We start from the raw sequence: 26,414 nt of genomic DNA, 5'->3' as shown, positions 1-26,414 counted from the left end.
ACACAGAATTGTTCTCCACTTCGGGCAGCCTTTTCTCTACTTCCTTTTTAAATAAAAAGATGTTGATCAATAAATATTTTCATAAACAATGGTTAAATTTGCTCATTTTCGCTTTTCCTTCCTGTTTGGCTGTTGCCTTGGCGTAATTTCTAAACTCCTTGCGACTGTTGTTTTCAGTTGCCAGTTTTGCACGAAAGTGCTGTACAGTTAGGGAAAAACCAGACGAGGTAACGGGTGACAGTCATATTGCTTATGGGTTTAAAGGTTATTGTAGGGTTTGTAGACGGACGCTGTTTCGCATGATATTATTTCACACTTTCTCTAACCGATATAACGGGTGTATGGTTCCGAGGATCTGCCAGCATCCCGGTGGTCCGCCACTCGAGGAAATAATGAAGCAAAATGAAAAGTTAAGCTCGATTGGTGTTTTCTCCGGCTGCCACTCGTTCCTCAAGCATACAGACCAGCTGACTACGAACTGAATCCCTTTCCAGGTCCCTGAATCAGTCTAAACAAAGAAGGTTGAACTAACGAAGCAATAGATCTCGAACGCATCTCGAGCTAATCGCGCGAGCACCGAATCAATGAGAAAACTGGCCTTCACACCCCAGGAGATGCCGATAAATACCGTCATCCAAAAGGAGTGAAAAAGGCAGCGAAAAGTTGACCACCGAATAGCTTTCAAGTCTCAACATTGATTTGGCGGCGCTTTAGGAATGTGTGTGAGGATTGGTGGCGTGGGAGCCGCTTAATTTCGGGGGGTGGTGCCCCCCCGGGCCCCCCTCCCCCCCTGGGTACGTGCCTGATTGTAAGCATATGGCAAAGTATATGACATTGTTGTTCCGGCTGCTTTAAAGGCAGTTCTTCACGCATGGAACATTATTTGTTTTCAAAGCACCCGCGCCTACGTACGTCACAGGTCAGGTGAATATTTTGCCTGAGTAGCGCGTTTTGTTTGGCTTTTTCTCTCTTCACCTCCTCCCTCGGCCCCAAGGTTGCGTCGGAAACCGCCTCCCTTCGCTTCTCCCAGCCCCTGCTTCTCCTCACGCACCATCGCGCATGCGCGGCTTGGATTGTTGCGATGGGGGCACAGCGGTACGGTCACGCACGGAAACACGGAAAGCGCGCAAAGTGTCAGCGAGAGCGGTGCGCTTCGCGTGCGCTTGCCGTGCAGGTGCGTACCGTGCGCGCGGATGCCACTAATGCGTTTTGTCAACTGCCACGGCGTTGGTGTATGCATCCAGCGATGTAGCGCCCGTAAGCGCTGCGTGTTCGGTGTAGATGGAGCTTGTCACTTCTCGCAAACACTGCACACGACAGCTGCTGTTCGCCCTCGGCGTCGTTACGGTGCTCGTCATCCTCTACGCCAGTCCACGCGAGCTGCGCAACGCAATCGGAGGTGGTGCATCCCGGGATTCAGTGCGACAGAGTGCCGTGACATCGTACCACAACAACAGCAGCAGCAGCAACAACAACAATGCCAGCGCATGGAAGTTTCCGATCAGAGTGCTGGGACGCTTTCGACACGAGTCGAGAGCCAATGCCACTATCGACTTGGACTACTCCGACCAAATGGTGCACGTGCTGCTCATTTTCACGAACGTTCGCGAAGCGAGTAACATGCGCGAGAAGCTGTCCATCTGCCTAGGCTCTCTGATCGCCCTGAGCAGCGTCCCGCTTCGAGTCTACATCGTCACGGACGGCCCCAGCGCCGATGTGGCCCGGCAGGTTCTCGCGGACGCCTCCGCCAAGGCCTCTTCGGATGTGCTGGTGAGTGCATTTGCATGCGCAACCGCAGCAGACATCAAGCGTGGTTCGCCCCGTCTCCTCTTCCCTGTAGTTCATCCTGTCCGCCCGCTTTACAATTAGGCCGCGGCGCCGCTCGAACGCCGACCCCGAGAAATCGTGGTGAAACCCCCGCCTCGCGCGTGCCTACGGTGCCTATCCCCGCGGGAGAGGGGGACGGTGAACGGTGCAGGGGACCGCCCTCACAATGTTTGGTTGCCCGCGCTGTGGTGTGCGTGGGGCGCGCGGCGTTCTCCATGGGCGTTAGTCATATTTCCAGTCTGGCTATTCCGCTGGGATTTGTGCGGCCGTGGCGTCTGTTCGAAAAGCACGCCGCTTAAAACTTTTTCTCACGGGTTTTGGTGAACCCGTTCGTGCGATCTCGCTAATCAAAACAAAGTTAGGAACGAAGGCACGTTCTCTTTTCTATTCGCGTTTCCCTGTGCTTATACTTGTGCAACTGTGTGCGTTTTCTGTTGCCGCGAAAACGACAGTTGAAAAAGAAGCGAGATTTGCGAGATTTTACTGCGGCGCATGCATTTATGGCAACAGCTCGGTTGCTGACGGGTACCAGCGCCAGGGAGGGTGCTCTCCTTTGTATGAAGCAGCAAGACAAGTACACAACATGTGAGGCAAACTCAGAAAGCACAATAGATTACCAGTGTACACATATTCACCATCATACACCGTTGTCACTTCTTAGCCGACACATATTTCCTTGTGATTCCTAATGCAAAATGTCTCTTTCAGGTCAAGTGGTGTGATCACTGCTTCATAGAGTCTCAAATCTACACCTGCACATGTTATAGTGTGTAGCCGAACGTGAATGTCATGACCCTTTTAAAAATGTGGTGTGTATCCTATACATCACTGCAACAGTACATGCCACAGTATGTTATTATGACACACTGGTCGAGGTCCCCTTCTGCAGCTTTTATCAGAAAGCACACTTGTTGATAAAGGAGCAAACAGTTTCTGACTTTTTGAAGGAAGCATATTCACACAGTATCTGCTGAAGCATTGTTAAGGCTGCAGGCTGTCTTGTCTATACATGCAATAATGGCCTATCTCATTTTGTTGTTTCGTTCCTGCATTACTTGCCACCAGTGTCTTATCTTGCTTTCTTGAGTTGCTTAGGGAGTGTTTTGCACACACAGCCACTCACTAGTTTGGCAAACCAAGCTTGGCAAATACACATTATCTTCAAGGTAAAGAAAGTCTCTGCTAAGATTTGCAGTGAAGGTTAAAGTGACATTGAAAGCATATTTAGCACCAGCAAACAAGCACAGAAGGGAGACAACACCACAATGCGTCTTCCTTCTGTCCTTGTTTGCTGGCGCTAAATATGCTTTCAATGTCAGTTTACCAACACGCCCAAGAAATGGCAATGCTGAAGGTTAAAGGGTTGGCAAGTCTGCTCCGCTTTTTACAATTTATGAATGCCCTGAATTGAGCGAAGGGACAATTTTTAATTACTTTCAGAGAATTGGCTTTTCTGACCGATCGGGTAGCTGTCTCTATAATTGGGAAACGTGTTGTGCCTGCGCATTTTCAATTCTAAAGCATTCACGGGCTTTCGAGTATTCCACCACATGCTCTTTACGGCTTTCAGTATGTTCAGAATAGTCACTGCAACAGCTCGTTAAATCTGTGGTGTTGCACAAGATAGTGGGATTCATTTGGCCATAGCGCTTGCATTCCAATAAGGGTGGAATGCAAAAATGCTCGTTTATTTAGATTTAGGTGCACGTGAGCTATGCTAGGTGGTATAAATTAGTCTGGAGTCTCCCACTATGGTGTGCCTTTCTATTGTTTCTAGGAGGTCTACACAGTTCCTCAAAAGCTTTACCGCAATGTGTGTTCTTATCAATTGAAGCCATAGTGATGGATTGACAAAAACAAGAAAGATGACGAGACATGCACTAACTATCAACTGAATTTTATTTCAGAAAAGCATGGTACTTATACCGGCCGAACGTGTGGCAATCATGTCACGCACAACCCAACGTTTTCCAGATAACCTTTCAAGGCAACCTTTCAAGAATCACCCACACGCCCTATACTTCACTAGTATTATTATTTGTTTTGAACACATATACACATATACACAGGTATCAGGAAAGGGAAAGTGAGGAGCAGGCTGGCAACTGCCACCGGAAGGGGCACAAAGCCTGCCTACTCTTCTGAAGGGAGGTGACAGCAACACAGAAATGGAAGATAGGAAGGAGGGGAGGAAAAAGAAAAGAGGAAAGGAGAGCAACAGGACAAATCTAAAGACCAAAGTAGAACACTGCAACAGGTCAAATCTAAAGACTAAAGGAGAACTCTGCAGCCGGAATTAAAGTGACGCCGCGTCGAACAGCCTCCACAATTATCAACCACATCCATGGCTAGTTCGCTATGCGGCTAATTGTGTTCTCCATGATGAGACGCCAAGTAAAGCTGCACGTAATCACCGTTTCACCGGTAGTCGGTTCACAATGTACACTAGTATAGATTGGCTTTTAAAGGAGTACTCAAAAATATTTTCAAAGTTATAGAAATCACGTAATCACCGTTTCACCGGTAGTCGGTTCACAATGTACACTAGTATAGATTGGCTTTTAAAGGAGTACTCAAAAATATTTTCAAAGTTATAGAAACTCTACTACATGCTTCTCACACAGAAAAGCATCATGTTTAGTGAGTGTGAAAGATGGGAAGCACTTGAGAGATATTATAATTTGGTGCTGAACTTTATTCACATTTCTGGACCTGGCGTTATTGAAATTGTTGAGACATCATTACATAGAGCAAAATACGATGACATTGTGTCACAGTAAAACTAGGCATGATGGTGCTGCTCATAAAAAATAAACAAGTGTTCTACGCATCTCTGCTGATTGTGCATGCGTGTAGGAGCTGCAGCAACCACAGAACAAAGTGAGCCAGTATGTCTTGCTTCCTTAACGCAGCTCAAAGATATATATAATCTCTTTGCAAGCCAGTTCCTATTACTGGTGTGTTATGAACGTGAATAGGTACAGAGGGAAGGAGGAGAGAATCGCTAATATGGCAGTGTGTGTACTGTCCAGCTTTCAGTGCCTACATATTAAGTACTTTTGATCAGTTACGTGTTACGGCAGTTTTCTAGTTTATCAGTTACGTTTTCTTCAACTTGGTAGCTGTCTCTGTAATTCAGGTACCTTTTTTCACTAACCAGTTAGATTCGACCAGTTACTTTATTGACAAGGCAAGCTTTAATAGGTGACAGAGCTTTGAGCATTTGAACTTGACAGCAACTACAGTAGAATGCTCATGATATCATGCCACATAGCAGCCTCGTGGATGAGCAATGCTCGGATAGGCAAACCTGGTTGCTCAGTGCGTATTTGTTTTCCTATCTTAACACTCCACCAGATTTTGGCTGAAGATGTGAACTGGTATTGCTATGGCTCAATAGTGATGGGTACTTAAGACGATGTACAGACAGTTTTTTTGGGTGTTTCTCTGGCCCTACCAATGGCACCTCCTTCGAGCAGCAGCAGCAATGAAGCGCTGCGCTTCATAGAGGATCCACATGCAAGCATCCCGACACTGAGTTACGACAGCCTTGTGTGCAAGATGTTCTTATGTTACAACACCTTCCTTCTCTCCAGCACACATATTTAGCGAGTTTTCAATGTTGCTGCTGATATCTTATCAAGAAAACAAGCGAAGGGGAAAGATGAAAATATTGCAAAGCAGTTGTTAGTCAGCTAAACAATGTTTGAAGGCCTGCAGAGGGTGCACTGAAAAAGCCTGGCCAGCTTGTTCTGTTTAGTTATGTTTGTGCTATGTTAATAACGGTTGGGAGGTAATGTAAAAGTAATTGATTACTTTTTAGAAATTTCTCAACTAATTTTGTTGGGCAGTAATTAGTCATTGAACTCAAATTGCATTTTTGAATGAAGTAATTGTAATCCATACCTTTTTCCTGTAATGAGTACAAGTCTGAGTGACACAGTCTTGGTTTTGTTTGTAATGTTGCCTAAGCAGAACATCCCATTTATTTATTTATTTATTTCCCATGGCACATGCATTATTATAAGGTCCAAACAGTGGAGGTGTAGATTAAATATAACACTAAAACACAAAGCGCAAAAAAAAAACTGATGTGACAAAATAATGTATGAACAAGTTCTTGAAAGCACACCTATAAGCAATGAAAACATAAAGCAATGCAATCTTATTTATAGTAGAGCATGGAAAGAAATGTGAAAAGTTAGACAGCTGAACAAATTAAAATTAATGAAGAAACTAGGACTAGAGAATGGATAGCTGGCAACTAGAAAAGTAGCCAAATATTCAGTGTTTACAGTGCAGCAAATTTAAGTGAATCTCAGTGCAATACTTTTTGTATCAGGAAAGCCGCAATGCAGTTAAATTTCGTCACAAATTTGCTATTTAGCCTAGAATATGTTTTGTAAATGTGATGGTACTATGAAGAAGTATTATTTAAGCTAATGGATTCGCTGGGTGTAATGGCTGTGGCCCAATTTCATTTCTTCATGGATACCGTGCTCCAGAAACTTCTATGGCTGAAGATGCGTAAAAATTCAGTAGAATCAATGTTGATCAAATATTTTGCTCATAGATGGTTAGCCCCCTGTTTCTGTACTTGGAAATAATGGACCTTAAGACGTTTCTTCTGGTGATGGAGCACGCTAGAAAGTCTGCGTGATGGATGTTTTCCTTGACATAGTGTAGTGATGAAAGACTCCAAACTCAAGAATTAATTCTAGTGCATGCAAAGGCAAGCTTCCGTTCGCGCCCTTCTGTGGTATGGCATGATTTTGTACTCATTATCAGGCACACAGTTGATGACTTCATGCCATGGTGCCTTAGTGGCCATGGTATTGTGCTGCTAGGCACGAGGTTGCAGATTTGATTTCCGGCCACGGAGGCCACATTTCAGTCAGGGTGAAGTGCAAAACTGCTTGTATGCTGTGCATTGGGGGCACTTTACGGATTCATGAAATTCATCTGCAGTCCCTGTTATGCCGTGCCTCATAATGAGATCATGGGGTCGGCACATAAAACCCTAGCATTTAATTTTTAGAGTTGGCGCCGCATCCAGCTTCCAGATTGCACGCCGCATGTGACTGCACTGACGGGAAGCTGGAGTCATGAAAGTGGGCTAAAGCACGATTGCATTGCATTCGGTGTATTTAGCGGAGATTTAGGGATATCAACCAATTACGTGCATATTAATACACGGTGTTAGCAGAACACTTTTTGTGCTCGACTCGGCCAGCAAGCTAGGGCTCAACTGCAGATGCACTGTGCTCAGCTGCAAGCGTGTGAGCAGCTGAGCACCTCCGTTCCAACCGTCTTGCTCACCAAGTGGAGCGACCAAGATAGGCGAAAATGCAGAATAGCTGCCTCTGCCACCACAGTTCTGCTAATGTGCTAATAACTCGCAAACCGCGAGGCACTGATAAACCTGCACTCAAGTGCCAAAAGAAAGACATGCTCAATTTCAGTAAATTGCTTCCAGAATACAGCAATAATAACTGCATTGCTTGGTCAGCTTTAACCAATGAATATTGTACACTATAAATTTCTTGCTGTAGTCTCATCTGCAACCATGCAGCACAGTATGCAACAGCATTTTTGCTGTAAGCATGAAACGCTGAGCCAAATCCAGGTGTTCCTTCAATCAACTAACTGCTGTAACAGAGTGGGCTTGCACGTGTGGAGCAGGCAGTCAAAAAATGTTCTACTAGAACTGTCCACTAACTCGTGGCTCACAGCTGCTCGCACCAGCACCAACGAATTCACCAGCTGTTCCCTCTCTTTCTGCGTTCTATCAGTAACTTGGAGCTCTGTACCCTACAGGACAGTGCCATTAGTGTGTGCGGTTTACAACAAATATCCGAATTTGAAAATTCACTTCAGGGTTCTTTAACCTGTAGCGCTGCCATGTGTGTGCATTCCATAGGCACAAGCCAAAAGCTTGTGCCTATGTCTTGTCTTGGCCTGGAGGGGCCAAGACAAGTTTTCCATGAATTACCCTTATGCTGTAAAAGGCTGCTTCAAGCATGCAGGTGCTGCTGTCGAACCAAAGTAGGCTACCCCAACTCGCATTTGGGAGGCTTTTGAATGGACACCGAAGAGGAACACAGTCAGTTGAAACTGATACATAGCAGTTAGGCTGACCTTTTATTCAGCCTTACCATCCGCGTTGATGATGCCTTCGCATGGGCAATGAAATAGAAGGGCACACATATGATGATGATAATGTACAGATTAGGAAGAAATTCATCAATGATACCAACAGAACTATTATTGCGATAGCAATTATATAGGCACTCCAAGCAATTTTTTGCCGTCGTCATCGCCATGAGGTTCCGTATACAGGGTGTTTCACGTAACATGAACCAAGGATTTAAAAAAGGGGTTAACCTCAACTGAATGAAACCAATGACATATGGTTTGCCTTCATGTCACGCTCCTTAGGGTGCTTTTATATTGTGCTTAATTAGTTAATTAACTACGATAACTATGCAAGATATTTAATTTTCACTTTAGGCTCGAGTGCATTTCGTTACGTTGTAAAGGGTATTCCAAAATGACCAAATCAATTTTTTGTGGCAACGTACATGCTACATGGTAATTTTTTCCAGCGTTTAACGAAAGCCAGCGAAATATGAAATAAAACCACGTGACTGTGTTTGTGCACTATCATATTGCAGCGTTCTCAACCATGCGTCGAGCCTATCGCTTATCAGGGACAGTGGTGCTTCCCTTCCGTGTGCCACCGTCAAAGATGCTGATGCACCGTGAAGCCGATGCCTAGGGCCACAGCGCTCACTTCTCCACGGTCTGCGTGCATGGTTCCTTCACACAAAGTGCAGTTTGCTCTCTACAGCGTAACAAAACGCACTTGGCCCTAATTGAACATAAATTTTTTTACATAATTGGTCTTAGTTAATTAACCAATTAAGCACAGTATAGAAAATACCCTAAGGAGTGCCACATGACGGCATACTATATGTTGTTGGCTTCATTCAAATGTGGTTAATCACTTTCTTTTTAATCCTTGGTTCATGTCACATGAAACACCCTGTCATCATCATCATCGTCAGCCTGGCTATGCCCACTGCAGGGCAAAGGCCTCTACCATACTTCTCCCACTACCCCGGTCATGTGCTAACCTTTAGGGTGCGAAGCACCCTGCATATTTAGATATATGCACGCTATATGCCACACCTTTCTATCACTAATGTTGCTCGTTCCACATCTTACATTTTTGATAAGATTACTCCTCAGAATTTTGAGAATGGCTGTGCACAAACAAATGTCCTGAAACGAAACACCAACAGCACATGCCTATCAACTTAAGTAATCTCAGACTTAAATATTAAAAGTGCGAAACAATAACAGAGCTCAAACCCTAAAATGGTGTAATTTTATTGGCATGGCTGTGCACCGCCTCTGGGATTGGTGCAGGAAAGAGGTTTGAAACATACCCAATACGGAAAAGTGGTGGGACGGTTGCTAAGAAAGACGTTGGCTTTAATTAATAAACATAAATGAAATTGTCCGATGGCAGGATTCAAACAGGACAGCGACAACAGCTCATTTTTACTTAGTCAGCTTACGTTTACTTATACTGCCACTACTACTATGAGTCTTACACTTGTAATATTCTCACATGTTGGTATCACATTCATAATTTCGCCACTAAGGCGACTGTGATACTTTCTTTTAAGTGAAAATTTTTTTTCCTACCATTCCATGGTTTAGACTGGGTAGGCCAGCCTGTTGTTGGTCAGGCTCTCACGGAGTAGATTCCTCATGACTCTTAAAAAAAGAGAAGTGGGATTTGTACCTTGGCCCCTCAGTGCAGCAGCCCGATTCTCTAACTGTTAGGCCACGATTGCCAACGCCAACTAATTCTTTGAAATTATTGCCGCGTGTAGGTAATTATGACTTCTATACTATGGCATATACCCACAATGGGGCAACAGCCAAGAAGCGTGTCCACGTGTTGATTGTGATGATGGCTTCTACACTATGGCACATACCTACACGAAAGGGTTGGCCAAGAAGGCGGGCAGCGTGCGTTGGCGCACTAGTATGTGTACGTCATCCTCTGGCTTGGAGCACGGCGGCCACGAGAAGATGGGAAAACAATGTTCGGTTTGAAATTTCAGATCTTTCCGCAGTGCGTAGCGATGTAATACATTGCAGACACAATCGTTATCGCACATTGTATGCGCTTGTCAACTCAAAATGGCCAGACCTGGTGAAGGGCCATTTAAAATGTGCTGGCTGTAGTGATATCCTGCTTCAACCAGCAACAACAGCAAAAAGTTGCATCCAGCCACCTATTGCAGTGCAACCTTGTTAAACCATAGTTGGCCGGATCTTGAAAAAAGTATGCACTAAACGGTGGTACTGCTTAACTCAAATAGCATGAGATCGCCCACTTACCTGTCTAAAACGGAACTCGGTGAGTGCAGTGAAAGGGCAAAAACATGCAGTGTTTATTCACTTGGTACAACAAAAGTCTGTTATTTTCGTATGATGCCGCGGTGGCATGGCAGCGACGACAGTGGCCTCAAACTTACTGAAGCTGCCAGCCAGCGTTTCAGCCAAACACTTGGCAAACACTCGCATGGCAGATTCCTCGTTGGCGTTGCATATTCTCCGTTCATGGGTGCAGTAGCGCTGCAGAAGTTGCAGAAATTGCTTTTTCAATGCAGGGTGCTGTTCTCGTCGTGATGATTGCATTTATGAGGCTGACGTAACGTGCAGCTTCTGCCACTGTTGGGCCTGAATCATCCGTGCCATCGCTTTCCACGTCGTCCTCATCACTATTGTTAGGTGACCCTTCAGCAACAACAGAGGCAACGATGGTGAAAAGTCGGTCCTCGTAGCCAACATCTGTTCGCCGTTGCAGCAGCACTGCCAAGCAACTTCTTCGCATTCCAAATTCGGCGCACCATCGTCAACTGTAGATCCTTGTTGCGTGCCAGCACCGACTTCTTCGTGCCATGTTCCATAGCACGAATGATGTCCAATTTTCATACTATGCTGAGCACTCGGTGTTTTTGTCCAAGCTTCGACATAATGCGAGACCTTGCTTGCACAAGGCCACAATGCTCTGGCCATAGAGTTTTATACAGTAATTACTAGAGGCAACTCTGGCGTTAGTGTCTATGGAAGCTACAATGGAAGTGGTTGTACCAGCATGGGAATTATGGGAAATACGTGGATTTGCCTAAACTTCGTCCTTCTGGCTTAAAATGGCTTTGCAACTTTGTAAACTCGTCATTTTCAACAATGAACTATGCAGTAAATAATTAAATAAGCATTATTAATATCATCTGACGGCAGGATTCGAACACCTGGAACTCCAGCACAGAAGAGAAGCCTGATATTGAAACCATTAAGCCACAGGCGCCTGCATCGACAAGCAACATGAAACGCCCTTATGAATTTATCGCGGGCATGCCAGTGCCTTGAGACACTTCGCACATTTCGATTTGGCCACCTCAACTAGCTCAGTCTTTGCAATTGGTAGCGATTGGTGTTTGCAGTGTCTTCTGCACTTTGAAGAGTATAGATTGCTCTGAAATTTACGACAATGAAGGAATATATAGCCTAATATACAAAGCCATAAGAACATCTGAATCCACAAGCATGGAGATTAGACAAATCGATGTACTTCCCATCATTATCATGGTAGGTAAATAACTGCAACGCCAGAGTTCCCTCTAGTATATTGTAGGAAACTCTATGGCTCTGGCACGGCGCTGAAATGATGTTCATGTTCATGTGGCTTCATGCGCAAACGCACAGGGTGCTTGGAGGCCCTTGTTCTGATCTCTGAGGCTTTTTGTTCTGCCGGGCTGCCCGATGGGGACAATGCGTCAAGTTATTGCGCGATGAACAGTGGAAATACTACGTGTTAATCGATACGTACGCATTAAGGTGGTACTATTTATGCAGATACAATACGCATTTTGTTCAATGGCTGCTGAGTCGGGGATTTGACTTTACTACTTTCAAAACAAAACTACTGTTTAAGTGAGTACGGTTTAACGAGGTTTTACTGTACTTTGACAGCTAAAAAAGTTCTCTACATTTTTGTTTCTCGATTTGAACCTTACACGATGCGCACAATTGGCGCCAACAGCTAGGGAAGGGGAAACAGGAGGAGAGTGCATTGGAAAGCCACAAATAAGAGAAGAGATGAATGGAGGCCAAGAGCATGGTGCACTACTGGGCACCTGTTATCGCTGGAGGATTAGTTGGCTTTGCCAAATGCATTGCATGGTAGTAGAGTTGGCGGTCCATCCTACTCCATCATACCGCCCGAAAGTCCCAGCCCACGCTCATACATTTCTGTGCATCAAAACTTCGGTCTGAAATTGTACTTTACAAATACTTTGAACGTTATCAGTCAACATGCTTCACCTAATCCCACTATTGACCCCAGAGAGTGCCTGTCATGTTGGCACTAGACGTCAGTGAATGCATTAGACATGCATTACCTCCTGACAGAAAGGCCTATTTCATGGAAAAATGGCAGCTAACATAGCATGCTTACCACATTTACCTGAATCTAAGTGCTCCTTCATTCCGAGAAAATTGGCCAGAAAAATGCCTGCCCGGTCGATCAGAATGAGAACGAAAACTGCAGTGCCAACAGCCTATTGCCAGGTCTACCTTTGCCAACGTCATTGCTATTGTCATCACAAGATGTTAACAGAACTAGTTCGCGCTTAGCATGGCAATGACGCATTACTTTCAGTCTTTGATTGTGAAAGCTTATTCAAAATACAATTTGTTTTACATGCTAAGCTACCAACAAACCTCATCACATGTTCTTCGCATTCCAGAGCAATGCGTGTGTCGCAGGCACGAAGTAAGATGACAGAAACTGCGACTCTCCCATCTTGCAATGCATTTGGCATGGCCAACTGATGTTTCACCAACAAAAAATGCCTAGTATTTCACCATGTTCTCTGCCTCTGCACCCCTCATCTCTTTACGGTTTACACCACAAAGCATCTGGCTCGCTGAAACACAAGTTGGAATGCCTTATCAAGCGAGTTGGCACTCCTGTCTATCTTACTGCGTCGACTGTTGCTGGTTGAACTAGTGAAGTGGTTAGTATAGGCATGGGCCACCATTCCGTTTGCTATTGCAACAGCGTCAATCAATAGATGTGGAATATCAAACATACAGTGGACTGTACTGAGCAAATGTTGTGGTCTATATAGACAGCAATAAAGTGCTGTCTGAGAGTGACAACAATGTAAATTGAGCGCAAATAAATTTCGATTCTGTAAAGGTAAACTTTTCTGCTCTCATCTAGTTCTGCACGCCACAATCAGAGGTATGCTACATTTTTCTTGTTAAATATTCAGGTGCGTGTTACACTTCTACTTTGCTTAGCTCTAATGTCATTCCTGCATTAGCGTTCTTCTTTTGACCCATAAAACTGGGTGCACGTTTGATTCAGGGACATGTTAAATCGGCTAAATACTGCCTAATCAAGCAGCAGTATGTTTGTCCTTTTTTTTTTCTCTTCTGTAATTTGACATCCAGGATAATATGACTGATTTCATCAACGTCAAGGTCAAGTTGACTGTTACGCAACAGCACCAAGTGCTCTCAGCACATGTTTATTTCACCAGAGGGAGTCTTTACACAGAAATGTATTAATGTGTCCGCTATGTGTGCTGGCATTACAAAAAGAAAACAGCAAGAGGGGCACTGTGACAGTTACATCTATAGCAGCATGTCATCACATTCAAAGGGCGGCATTAGAGGCTGGCTCGTGCAAAACCTGTCACTGTGTTCATAAAATGCCTCCATTATCTTCCTTTCTTTTGAGTTGCCTCTTTTCTTGCCTTTGCTTTTCGCATTGTTTAGCTGTTGTCGACTTGCCCAGTTAACCTAGTTTTCCTGCATAAGTCTTGGAACGCTGCCCAGCTTCAATTCTGCAGTAGTCACAAGTGGCCTGAAGTAATTAGGGAGGCAGCAAACCCTTGCTGATAAACTTATCAGTTATCCCACATTTCTTGACATCTATCACTTGCTACTAATGCTGGTCACACTGTTTTAAAAAAGATTTCACTATATGAAAAAATTGTTTGGCTTTCTTCATGTGAAGGAGGCACTGTTGCAGATCAAAGCTGAGCATAGATGACAACAGTGGCTGAGCATTTCTCAAGATAGCCTGGAAGCACTGTCATAATGTGGTATTGATCTCAAAACAAGAAAAAGTAACAAACACCAATGCTGAATAGATTGCATTCTTTTTATGTGCAGTGTAAAAATCAAAGCTGTTTAACTTTAAGAATAGTGTCGAACAAGTGGTACTCTGTTGCTGAATAAGGTGGAAAGCTGTTTACAGTGCTACTGGGGCAATAGCAGTGTTGTACGCTTGCAAAAGATTTTTATATTCAGCCTCGGTGGATTTCTCCCACAGCATTATGTACCCTCTTGTATTTCAAAGTGCAGCACATTTAGGCTTGTCCTACTAAACTAACAAAATGAACATGCTTAGTTCCCCTCTCCAGTTGTGCCAGTCCTTGCTATGGAACTGCTGCTTCGACAGAGTTCTTGCCTCATCTGCAGCTGCCGTTGTTAATGGATCTTTTGCGGCCTTTTCTTTTCTCCTCAGCTGTTCTCGCTTATTTTTACTACCCACGGCAGTGGCTTGGTGGATGGTCAAACAACAACTTAAATTGATTTCATACTTTCTGCCGATCCCAGCGTAGTGCAGGATGTAGAACTGTTGGGTAGGGTAAAGGTGCAGTGATCAAAAGTTAGTGAGGGATAGGATTCACCTTAATTTGAAGAGAGAAAAAGTAAAATTGGTCAAGAAGAAATAGGCCGTAAGGCAGTAAGGGTAAAAGTTTCAGGCTGGTACTTGCAAACAAGTATGCAGCCTTAGAACAGAGAGATGAAGATGGCATAGAGGTAATGAATGAAACCATAACTAGGCTGGGCTTGAGAAGCAGCAGTTGAAGTGGGAGGTAAGGCACCAAAGCAACCAGTAGGTAAGCTCAGAGATCAGATAGAATTTGCAGAAGTGTCAAAACTGATCAACAAGGTGAAAATAACGGATATTCGAAATTATAATGTGAGAAAGACTGAGGAAGCAGTGAAACGTGGACGCAGGATGAAATAAGTGAGAAGGAAACTTGGCATAGAACAAACCAAGATGTATACATTAAGAGATTCATCAGCAATCTTGAAGTTATAGTAAAAGTAGCTGAAGAATTCTATACTGACCAGTACAGTACCCACAACAGCCAGAATACCTCCATTCGAAGTAGTAATGGACAGGTTACAGAGGCTCCTTCTATAACTAGCAATGAAGTTAGAAGGGCTTTGCAAGACATGAAATGGGAAAAAGTGGCTAGAGAAGATGGAATAAAGTCGATTTAATTAAAGATGGAGGAGACATAATGCTTGAAAAGCTGGCAGCCCTTAAACAAACTGTCTGTCAACTTCGAGGGCCCCAGAGAACTGGAAGAATGCCAACATTATACTAATCCACAAAAAGTGAGACGTTAGAGAATTGAAAAATTATAGGCCCGTTAGCTTACTTCCAGTATTATATAAAATATTTACCAAGATAATCTCCATTAGAATAAGGGCAACACTGGACTTCATTCAACGAAGAGACAGTTGGCTTCAGGAAGGAATACTCTACAATCGGTCACATCCATGTCATCAATCAGGTAATTGAGAAATCCACAGAGTACAATTGGCCTCTCATATGGCTTTCATAGATTACAAAAAAGCATTTGATTTAGTAGAGATACCTGCAGTCATAGAGGCATTATGTAGTCAAGTAGTACAGGACGCCTAATGTAAATATCTTGGAAAATATCTACAGAGATTCCACAGCTATGTTAATGCTCCACAAGAAAAGTAGGAAGATACCTATAAAAAGGTGTCAGACAAGGAGACACAATCTCTCCAATGCTATTCACTGCGTGCTTGGAAGAAGTATTCAAGCTATGAAACTGTGAAGGCTTAGGAGTGAGGATCAATGGAAAATATCTCAGCAACCTTCGGTTTGGAGATGACATTGTCCTGTTCAGCAACACTGGGGACAAGTTATAACGAGTTATTGAGGACCTTAAAAAAGAGAGTGTAAGAGTGGGGTTGAAGATTAATGTGCAGAATACAAAGATAAGGATCAACAAGAGTTCAGGATCGCCAGTCAGCCTGTAGAGTCTCTGAATGAGTATGTTTACCTAAGCCAATTCTCGCAGGGACCCTGATCATGAGCAGGAAAATTACAGAGTGAGTGAGTGAAACAACTTTATTTGGTCCACAATAGATGCGAGTAAACTCAGCTTCACCTGGCTAGGCCGTCTCAGGAACCATCAGGTGAAACCTGACAGCCCTCTCGCAGGCCCTCTGGACTGCCAGGATTTGAGAGGTCTGGTCCTAGGCCTTATTAAGTTTCATCATTTCCTCTTGGGTGAAAGGGGGACCTGCAGAGGCGCATCCCCACAGGACATGCTCGAAGTCTGCATAACCACCACACAGGGGGCAGTCCGGGCTTGGGAAGCGTTAGGGGTACATTGTGTGCTGCGCCGCGGGGCTCGGGTAAGTGCTTGTTTGTAGAAGTCTGAGAGTGACTGCCTGGGCCCTGCACAGTGAGGAGTGCGGCAAAGGCAGAAGTCTTCTTGATAGATAATTGTGTTTGAAGATCTCGTTGTACGAGCAGAGGGGCTCGGGTTGCCCAGGAGAGGCGTTACCTGACGCAAGATCAGTCAAACCTCATGCCGCTGCGTGCGCCTCCTCGTTGGGGTATAGTGAGGCACCCTCAGTGGTTCCAAGGTACGCAGGGAACCAAGCCAATGAGTGATGTTTGAGGTCTTTAGCATTTAGGATGATACGTAAGGCCTGGGGAGCCACCATTCCCATCTGAAAGGCCCTGATAGCGGTCTTGGAGTCTGAATAAATCGTGTCACGTACACTGTCCATCAATGCAAGAGCAATTGCCACCTGCTCTGCAACTTACAGAACTTACAGAAGAATGAAAATGTTTTGGAGTGCTTACGGCAGACAATGTGAGATCCGGACTCGAAGCTTATCATTATCATTAAAAAGAAAGGCGTATTATCAGTGCATTCTACCGATGCTAACATATAGGGCAGAAACGTGGAGACTGACAAAGAAGCTCGAAAACAAGTACCGTGCAAAGAGCAATGGAACGAAGAATGTTAGGTGTAACATTAAGAGACTGGGAGAGAGCGGTGTGGATCAGTAAGCAAATGGGGTAGCCAATATTCGAATTGGCATTAAGAGAAAGAAATGAAGCTGGGTAGGTCATGTAATGCGTAGGTTAGATAACCAGTGAACCGTTCGGGTTACAGAATGAGTGCCAAGAGAGAGGAAGCACATTCCAGGACGGCAGAAGACTAGGTGGCCGAATGAAATTAAGAAATTCGCAGGGGCTAGTTGGAATCAGTTGGTGCAGGACAGGGGTAATTGGAGATTGCAGGAAGAGGCCTTTGTCCTGCAACGGATATAAAACAGGCTGATGGTGATGATGAAATGCACCAACCATGATGAAAATTGGTGCATTGGTTGATGAGAAAGAGGAGGTTTCTTCTTTCTCATGTATTTAGATAGGAACTCCCAACCTAAAGCTTTCTCTTTGCTTAAATGCTCATCCAGTATGCTTGCTTGCACGTCAGTGAACACTAAGGAGTAAAAATACCGCACGTCCCTAGCCCCTGGGCTATTTTGTTACATTAAACTTCATCAATAAATTAATAAGTGAACTTCTTGCCACCTTATTCATTGCCTCCAACTGCTTTTCTTTTTTTTTTTGTAAGTTACTTAGACTGTGCCTCATTCAACTATGGCCCATCTCATTTCCCTGCCAACTGTGGAAGAGCTCTAACATCATAGATTGCTTAGGGTGTGTCTAGGATTAAATATCACCGTAACATTCAGGCATGTACCCAGGATTTTTTTTTGGGGGGGTGCAACACAAGATAACTTTTCTATGCAAATGAGGGGGGTGTATCTTTACTAGCACAAATGTGAATAATGCCCGCCATTCGCCATAAAGATGCGCAAACCAGCAAAAGAGAAATGAAATAAGGTGTATCTCACAGGTACGCCTGTGAGATGCACCTCTCCTTTACTTGGCAAACAAGGAACCGCATCACATGGACTCACATAGGAAAGAAGCGCAGGAAGAACACTGCCAAGAACAAGTAAACAAGTGAAAGTGCAAAATAAAGATTTGTAGTTGTGTTTTTCTGATATAGCTCTGAAATAATTGTAGAGAAATACATATTCGCAGAACAATTGCAGTTCCTTGGGATCCCTCGATTACAGTTCTACCAAATAAGTGCCAACTCCACCTCGTATTGTTGTTTGGGAAGTTGCGTAATGCTACGTGGCCGCCAGTCCCGTACAACTGCGTAGAGCACAGGACGCTGCGGCTCTAGACGTACTGCGACCACCGCGAAGGTTAGAAAAACACCTTCATAAGCACAGCAGATAAGTGTCTCCATCAGGTGGCTCGACTGATAACTGTAGAAGCGTCATTCAAAACACACGGAATCATTCTCCAGTTCTGGTGGCGTTTTCTCTACTTCCTTTTTAAATAAGATGTTGATCCATATATGTTTTCATAAACAACAAATAAATTTGTTAATTTTCACTTTTCCTGTTTGGCTGTTGCCATGGCTCTCTCCCTCAGTAGAGATCGCTTAACTTCTCAACTCCTAGCAACTCTTGCTTCCAGTTGCCAATTTTGCACGAAAAGTACTGTACAATTAGAGAGAAACCAGACGAGATAACGGGTGACATTCATGTTGCTTATGGGTTTAAAACTTACTGCTGGGTTTGCAGACGGACGCTGTTTCGCATGATATTATTTTACACCTTATCTGACCGATATCACGGGTATATGGTTCTGAGGATCTGCCAGCATCGCGGTGGTCCACCACTCGAGGAAATAATGAAGCAAAAGAAAAAGTTAAACGCAACTGGCATTTTCTCCGGCCACAACTCGTTCCACGAGAGTGCAGACCAGCTGACTACGAACTGAATCCCTTTCCTGGTGCCTGGATCAGTCTAAGCAAAGAAGGTTGAACTAACAAAGCAAGAGCCATGCGCGTGACCGTTGCAATACATGGTGGCAACTGAATGCACCTCGAGTTAAATGCCTGGGCACCGAATCGATGAGAAAACTGGCCTTCACAGCCCAGGAGATTCTGATAACTACCAATATCCAAAAGGAGTGAAAAAGGCAGCAAAATGTTAACCGCCGAATAGTTGTCAAGTCTCAGGATTAATTTGTAGGCACTTTAGGAATGTGTGTGATGGTATGGGCAGGGGGAGGGGGGGTGCTGCTTAATTTTGGGAGGGGCCTGGGCCCCACGGGCCTCCCCTTGGGTATGTGCCTCAAACAGGTCGCATTGGAACTTTTGCATTGTTCATACACTAACCAAATCCATGTTTACACGGATGGTTCCGTCTCGGAAAATTCGACAGGCGCCATTGTTATACCATCTCAATCGGCTGTCATCAAGTTTAAACCTTCACACTTAACGACATCTACAGGTTCCGGACTGACTGCTCTTCGCACTGTTGTCGAATACATTGAAAAAAGTGCCCAACAAATGGGCAATATTTTGTGATTTGAAAGCAGCCCTCCAGAGCTTGCGAGGTTTACGACGTGGCAATTATGAACCGCTGGTGTCTAAAATCAATGACACTTGCCATTGTGCTTCTGAACGAGGCCATGATATCATCTTTCTGTGGCTGCCGGGACATTGTGGCATCGTTGGTAACCACCTCGCTGATGACGCTGCCCGACGTGCCCAGGATGGCGCACCAACGCTCCTTATACCTTTATCGAGAGTAGACGCTGCAAGAGAGCTTCACCGTCTCCCTCGTACCATCACATTAAGTTACTGGCATTCACCACAGAACTCTTATGTGTCGTTCATACAACCTCGACCCATCACTAAAACGTAAATCCCCAGGAAAGCTTTCACGACGTGTTGCAACACTGCTGTGTCGGCTGTGGGTAGGAGTAGCATTCACAAACTCCTGCAGCTATCGTATTGGAATGGCGGACTCACCAATGTGCACTCAGTGCAAGTGCAAAGAGACCATCAGTCATTGTCTGTGCCACTGTCCTCGCTTTGATAACCAACGTAATACTCTCCAGTGTGCCTTGAATAGACTGGATGACAGGCCATTTACAGAAGCAAAGGTCTTGGGAGCCTGGCCTCACAGTTCATTAGCCCAGAAAGTAGTTCGAGCGCTTCTTCACTACCTGAAGGCAACAGACTTGATTGCTAGACTATAGAAATCCTACACCTATCTTAGCGCATGTGAAAGTGCGGTAGAGACTCATGTTTTCTCTCTCTTTCTTTCACTCCCCATTCCCCTCCCCACGTGTTGGGTAGCAAACTGGACTCAGTCTGGTTAACCTCCCTGCCTTTCCTTCTTCCCTTTTATCTCTCTCTCTCTCTTTGTATTGCAATTGGCTGGGTTTGGGAAAACTCTATATTTTGATCTGTCGTTAACAGCGACAGGAAGCCAGCAGTTGGTTTTAAATGTGCCTCGCATTGCTGTGACGTCACTCTTGGTGCATTGTGTGTGCTGCAGGCGAAAGATGTTTCAGCTATGTGTTCTTTGTAGTGCAAATGTGGAGCCCTTAGTTTTAGGGTTTTATACTTTTTGAAATTTCTGAGGTAAGAATTGGCTAAATGTTTAAAAGGAGAAACTGCAGAAAAATAGGCATTTTTGTTGGCAGCCCAACGTTGGGGATTTTCCTTGGAACATTTACGAATAATTAACCCAGGCGAGGGTCTCCTTTTGGGTGAGCAAGTGGCATGAGACATGGGTTACGATCGATAGTAAGCAGCGACAGTTTCGACGGTATTAAAACTTGCCTCAAGTCAAACATCATGACTTGTCTGGAATAAACTGCGCGGTGTGCTGTTCTTAGGATTCAGTGCTCCGGGTGTGTAATGGGTGAATGAGAGCAGTAAGACGGCAACGTCTGAGGAGGTTTCCTTTGGAAGGCTCGCAGCCTGATGTCACGCTTCCTTTATTTTAATTTTTTTATTTCTTACCTGTGTCGAGCTAAGGGCTAAGCTCCTGATCGAATGAGATTCCCTTGTTCTTTTTCAATGCAGAGTGGTGGCTCAGAGACAAGATGCAGCCTTCGGGCAGCTGCATCTTTCCTCACCCTTCATGAAAAGAAAGGACTTGAGGGAGAAGTCAGATTTAACCTGATTTTGATAAAAAATTGGGGCTACAAAAATCTGGTGTTACCCAAAGTTGAAGAACCCTAAATTATATGCATTTGTGGGTTCAACTGAACTCGCAGTCCACATTGTCATGCTTTATTGGACTTTGTACGGGAAATGAGGCCTTTTTGACCATATTTAGCTTATCTTTCGATACAGTAGCATAAACTAGCGGTGAAGAAAACAGAGAAAGAAAACCTGTTTTAGTGTGAATATTCAGCTGTTGCTCAGGGACCATCCACACTGGGGCTATTAAGTGCTGTCTATGCATCATTTTCTTTTCGTGTCTTCATCTGTTCACGCCACACAATTTTACTCATGAGTCATTAAAGGGCTGCCTCGGTTCTTCTGCTACCAAGGCACATCCCTAATGCACACTGCAGTAAAATATTTTTCTTCTCGCAGGCGGAGCTTGTGCACGTGGATGATATGCTGGCTCCTCTCCTGGACCTGATGTCCTTCATGCAGCCCCACTTCAGCTCCGCAGGTTACTACAGCAAGAAGCTCTTCTTCCTGTCTACAGGCGTACATCGGCTGTTTCCTGCAGAGGTCCGTCACCTCATCCTTCTGGATGTTGATCTCCAGCTGCGCTCAGACATTGCTGTCCTGCATCGCCACTTTGCCCTGTTTCCTCCGGGCACCATCATGGGGCTGGGGCACGAGCTTCAGCCCGTGTATCGTCACGGTCTGCACAAATATCGGCAGGAGCACCCGGGTACCCAGTGCGGCGAGCCTCCGCCGCGTGGAAACCCCGGGTTCAACAGCGGCGTACTGCTCATCGATCTCGAGGCCGTTAGGAACTCGTCCACCTACAAGAAATTCCTCAGTGCTGAGGGAGTCCAGTTTCTGGTCAAGAAATACAGCTTTCGAGGCAACCTCGGAGACCAGGACTTCTACTCGCTCCTTGGCTGGGAGTGCCCCGAGCTGTTCTACGTGCTTCCGTGCACGTGGAATAGACAGCTGTGCGAGTGGTGGCGGCATCACGGCTACGCAGACGTTTTTGACGAGTACCACAGGTGCAACGGTACTGTTCACATTTATCACGGGAACTGCAACTCTTCCATACCATCGATGAGATGACAGTGGGATGTCCCACTCCGTTGTTGGCATGTGCGAAGTGTGCGAAGGTTTGAAATGTGACACACACTTCCAGGTTAATAATTCAGTGTAAAATTAAGCTCTTCTAATTTCGCAGTCATACTTCTGTAGTTCCATGTATGCCAACTGAGCCGCCCAAGACTGCGAGCATGCATCTTGTTTTGAATACTCGCAACTACATTTCACAGTCATTGTGACCACAATGGGCTAAGAGTTCCAGAGCAGTGGTGTCTGCAGACACTGATAAACGTGCAAGCATTACACATTATCTCCACAGTGTATGTGGTGCCATGTAGTAGCCTTATTCATGTGAACTACAAGGTGTGTAAATGCAATCCACTGTGTTTTTATCTAGTCACAAGCTATTTGTTTATAGACAATTCTTGTTCTTTGTTGCCCTTTGCCATATTTTATGGTTGCAGGTCCATCATATTCAGTGCAAGGAAGCAGCTAGCACTTGTTTTCTTGCATCTTTTTTTTTTTTTATACGATGTCGTGAAACTAGCAGATGAGATCAAAACTTTTTCTCTTTGTTAGCTTTTAGTAGTGCAGCTTTCTTATCGTAAAAGTGTTGTTTCAGATTTTTTATGTTGACTCGGTAGCTGCACTATTGCCCCAAGTGCGTGTTTGCATGGTTTGCGTTGTTCCTTACCTACTACAGGTAACCATCATGTATTCATATGAGTGACTGTTTATTGAGGAGGTATTTTTTGTTCAAGTGAAGAACCTGACTGTGTTAAGTTCTGTTTAGCGACAGACATTTTCGTAGCAGTCTTTGCTTTTTACTGATTTCCAATAATATTACGTAGAGCATCTCGTGCGACATTAAAAAATATTTTTTGATCGAAGCACACATGAACTGCACCTGAAAAAGAAAACAAGAAATCCAAACTTGGAGTACAATTTCACCCCACAACGTTATGTGGTTGCCAAAGGTTCTGTAGTCCCCAAACTAAGCATGCGTGCCGTAAAAGTGAACATGACCTACAGCTTCCTGAAAAAAAGTTAGTTGGTTACTCTCACCAAATTAGCCTGGTGCTGAACTTGTACAGGTAGCATTGGAATGATGGTTAGTACTGTACATGGATTTGTTACTCTTTGCCGAATCGGGCTTGGCTTCAGATATTTTACAGTGGTAACTGTTACTAGCTCGATTCCTTGGTCGATTTGATGTTCGTCAGTGCGCTGGCTGTAATCCCTAAGTCGTTTGTGAGAAAATTAGAAAGAGAAGAAAAAAAAAATTCTCTTTGAGCCACAATGATTTGAACTGATGAAGAACAAGTTGACAGTTCAGGATTGTACCTCTCATTCACTCCGGTAATGTTACAGCAGGGGAGAATAAAAGGGGAGGGGTGCATAGACAATGTACACGTAGAGTGGTTTGAAATCATAGCTGGGGGGCAAATAACTGCAGAGAAACCAAATGCAGCATCTAATCAATACAAAATCAATACAGTATACAAAATACAATATCAAATCACGCAATCACTGTAATGGTACTGGATAGTGTGACCGTGCCAGCAGTTGCCCTGATTGGCCAACGCCCGCTGAACAATTGTACACTGAATAAAGCTGGCATCTGTGCCTTCTACCTGTTCTAGCACGTCGCCTTCCCAATGGCCAAGGAAGACCTAAAAGAAGTTTTCTTCTACATGTAACGACAATGATTCAGTACATCTGCTTTGTCTTCATTAGTCTTCTTCTAGCACTCAGCTTCTTTTCATGCTCACTGGATGGCACTGACGACATTGTTTCCTGTATTATGGATAGCATGAGGCCTCTTAATCGATAGCGTGAGGCTTATTAATCGGGAAGCTCTAATGTAAACTTGACAAAAGCTGAACTAATCCAGTAGCAAGAGGCTAAAGGGTTGTTTAAGCAAATATACCAGTGGCTAAATTCGGATAGATGAGAGAAGGAAGAGGAGCCCAGTTTTTCTGCTCCACTACAGGAGGTGCAGCTTCCACAAACGAATGACTCGCACGTTTTTTTAATTCTCAAAAGAAGATTGCTCTTGCACCGGTGAATATAGTGAAACCCATGAATAACAATACCTCCGGGAAAGAAAATTTTTTTCATTCATACGAAAATGTCGCTGTTGCGAAAATGGACAAATAAGCACACCCATTACTTTCCAGAACAAAAATTTAACCAAGACGGTTGCCTATTTTGTAGCCGCTTATATTTTAAAAAGTGAGTTGCATGGGATACTGAACTCCTCCACAATGTCCGACTTCTTCCTGCCTTTCGGAGATGATCGCAGACTTCTCCTGAAGCATAGAAAAGTTGCGCTCTTTAACAGGAGGCGGCATCTTTCTGAGAGGCCAAACAAAACACAGAACGTAAGCAAGGTGCGGGTTATCTTGGCATGCATGCAGCAAACGGTGACACTGTGTGGCAGCGGGCAATCTATGGGGCAGTGTGGTCAGGTGAAACGTGAAGTGCCTACATAGTTGTCAACAGATGAGCTAACAAAACGCGATATTTAGTGAACATACAAAATCTCATTGCTATAGTTATCATTATCCGATCAAATATAAACGGTAGTAGCCGCGCCGATGCTTCTTGGCAGACATGTATGTGCCCGACTCGTTGGATAGCTGTGCTGCTGCAATTTTCCTAGTTTGGGGCTCCCAACTGGCTCATGTGCCAAATAAATCTAGATCACTAGCTCAAAGTGTTGTTATAGTGGGACAGCTTTTTAAAGGAGCCCTTAACCGTCCCTCGGGCTTGGTGAAATAGCATAGTGCGCCGGTAGCATCTCAGTCAAGTTTTGCTTTTGTATGCTGCACGTGGAGCTCAGAAGCGGTTCGCGGAGTCACCTTTCTCTCAAATGCTCGCTTTTCAGCAGAAAGCCCTGTCCTCATTCTCTTCTAGATGCACTGTTTCGTCATCGGATGCACTAGTTTGTCATTGCCTTCGACGGCTGCTATTGGCCATAGCTGACATCAAGCTGCGGTCAGCTACATAGCTGAGATACTGCGGCCTCCGCGGGGTGCCGCCACGAGTCCACTGGCTAAGAGCACTGTGGCTCGCCAAGGACAACCGCACTTTGCTTATGTTTAGCGCGTCGTAGGCACCAAAGGCAGAAGTCGTGACGTCTATGTTAACATCCAAAATGAAATTTGAACTGCGTGCCACGGTGACGTTAAGAAGGTGCGGCGTTGTGAGCACACCCCACTTCACCATAGCCTTCGCAGTGCAAGGCATTAAAGAATGAATGGGAGCACAGCGGAGGCCGTGTTTGATTGCCAATAACTCCGCTTCTGCTGAACATGTTGAAGTACTTTTTGCGACAAGGCATTTTTGAAATAGTCTATTCTCACTTCAAATGCCTTTCTCCACTTTGATAAGAAGTGGTTTAGGGCCTCTTTAAAACTCTTCATTGTTGGGGGGGGGGGGGGGGGGCAAATGCAGTGAACTCAGCGGACGTTCGCCGGGGGTGCCAGATTTCTTTGTTGCCTAGAGAATTTCGTTTTTGAGGGTTTTCGTTATTGAGGGGTTCAACTGTATTCACTCCCGCAAACATTGCAAGAAGCAATCTAAGGCTTCCTGCACCAGCTGTCATCAATTTTACGAGCTATTGTGTCGCTGCTTCACGTTACGGGGGAAACTAAATTTTTTTGTGGCACCGTTTCTTGCACTTCAGCTTTTTAGATTTCTGAGCACTCATAACTTTCTAAACAATTAGACAGGCATTTAGTCTCTATGCACATATCTAATTGTTGCACATTGTTGCATTTATACCGCAATGGTATATTACCAGTCACAAATTCGTTCGAAGCCAGAAGGATGAAGTTTAGGCAAATCCATGTAACACCTATCATTCCCATGTTGACTGAACCACCATACTTGCAGCTTCCATAGACACTAGTGCCCTCTAGTAATTTTTGTAGTAAACTTCGTACAAATGGAAATGTGCTGTAGTTAGCTGCAACCTGTTTGCTTTTAATTTGTCTACTAAAAAGCAGGTCACTGACATTGCATCAACCTGCTGAAGAGCTTGAAATAGCCATGCTACACGCTTACTTGTCTACCATACTTCTGGAGCAAAGGTCACAAGTCTGTTGCTCTCACACTTGCATGCAGTGTGAGTTTCTGTTCGCAACCCAGCAGAAGTGTAGTACTGTGTGATACATTAATATGGGTCTGACTTGCAGTGTAGTATACGGCGCCATTGACGCACTGGCTACAGCTAGGTGCGAGCTGCTGGCAGCTGCACCTGGTGGATGC

At 44.6% G+C, this 26,414-nt stretch overlaps 1 protein-coding gene across 1 annotated transcript; it reads left to right on the top strand.

Moving 5' to 3' along the window:
• The first annotated feature begins 1,131 nt into the window (after window positions 1-1,131).
• LOC126537591 (xyloside xylosyltransferase 1-like) lies at window positions 1,132-25,575 on the top strand. The gene is made up of 2 exons (XM_050184724.3): window positions 1,132-1,770; window positions 21,489-25,575. Exons 1-2 carry the CDS (start codon window positions 1,282-1,284, stop codon window positions 22,161-22,163), a joined length of 1,164 nt encoding a protein of 387 aa, XP_050040681.2. The 5' UTR covers window positions 1,132-1,281; the 3' UTR covers window positions 22,164-25,575.
• The last annotated feature ends 839 nt before the right edge of the window (window positions 25,576-26,414 follow it).

This window comes from Dermacentor andersoni, chromosome 3 (assembly GCF_023375885.2).
Source record: "Dermacentor andersoni chromosome 3, qqDerAnde1_hic_scaffold, whole genome shotgun sequence".
Taxonomy (NCBI): domain Eukaryota; kingdom Metazoa; phylum Arthropoda; class Arachnida; order Ixodida; family Ixodidae; genus Dermacentor; species Dermacentor andersoni.
Note: the sequence above shows the minus strand (reverse complement) of the source record. Positions and strands in the feature narration are given on the sequence as shown.

Bases quoted from the DNA above. Each gene is read 5' to 3' on its own strand.
- LOC126537591 (XM_050184724.3), top strand. From the start codon at position 1,282: ATGGAGCTTGTCACTTCTCGCAAACACTGCACACGACAGCTGCTGTTC. The intron at 1,771-21,488 runs GTGAGTGCATTT...TTCTTCTCGCAG, and splicing joins AGGCCTCTTCGGATGTGCTG to GCGGAGCTTGTGCACGTGGA.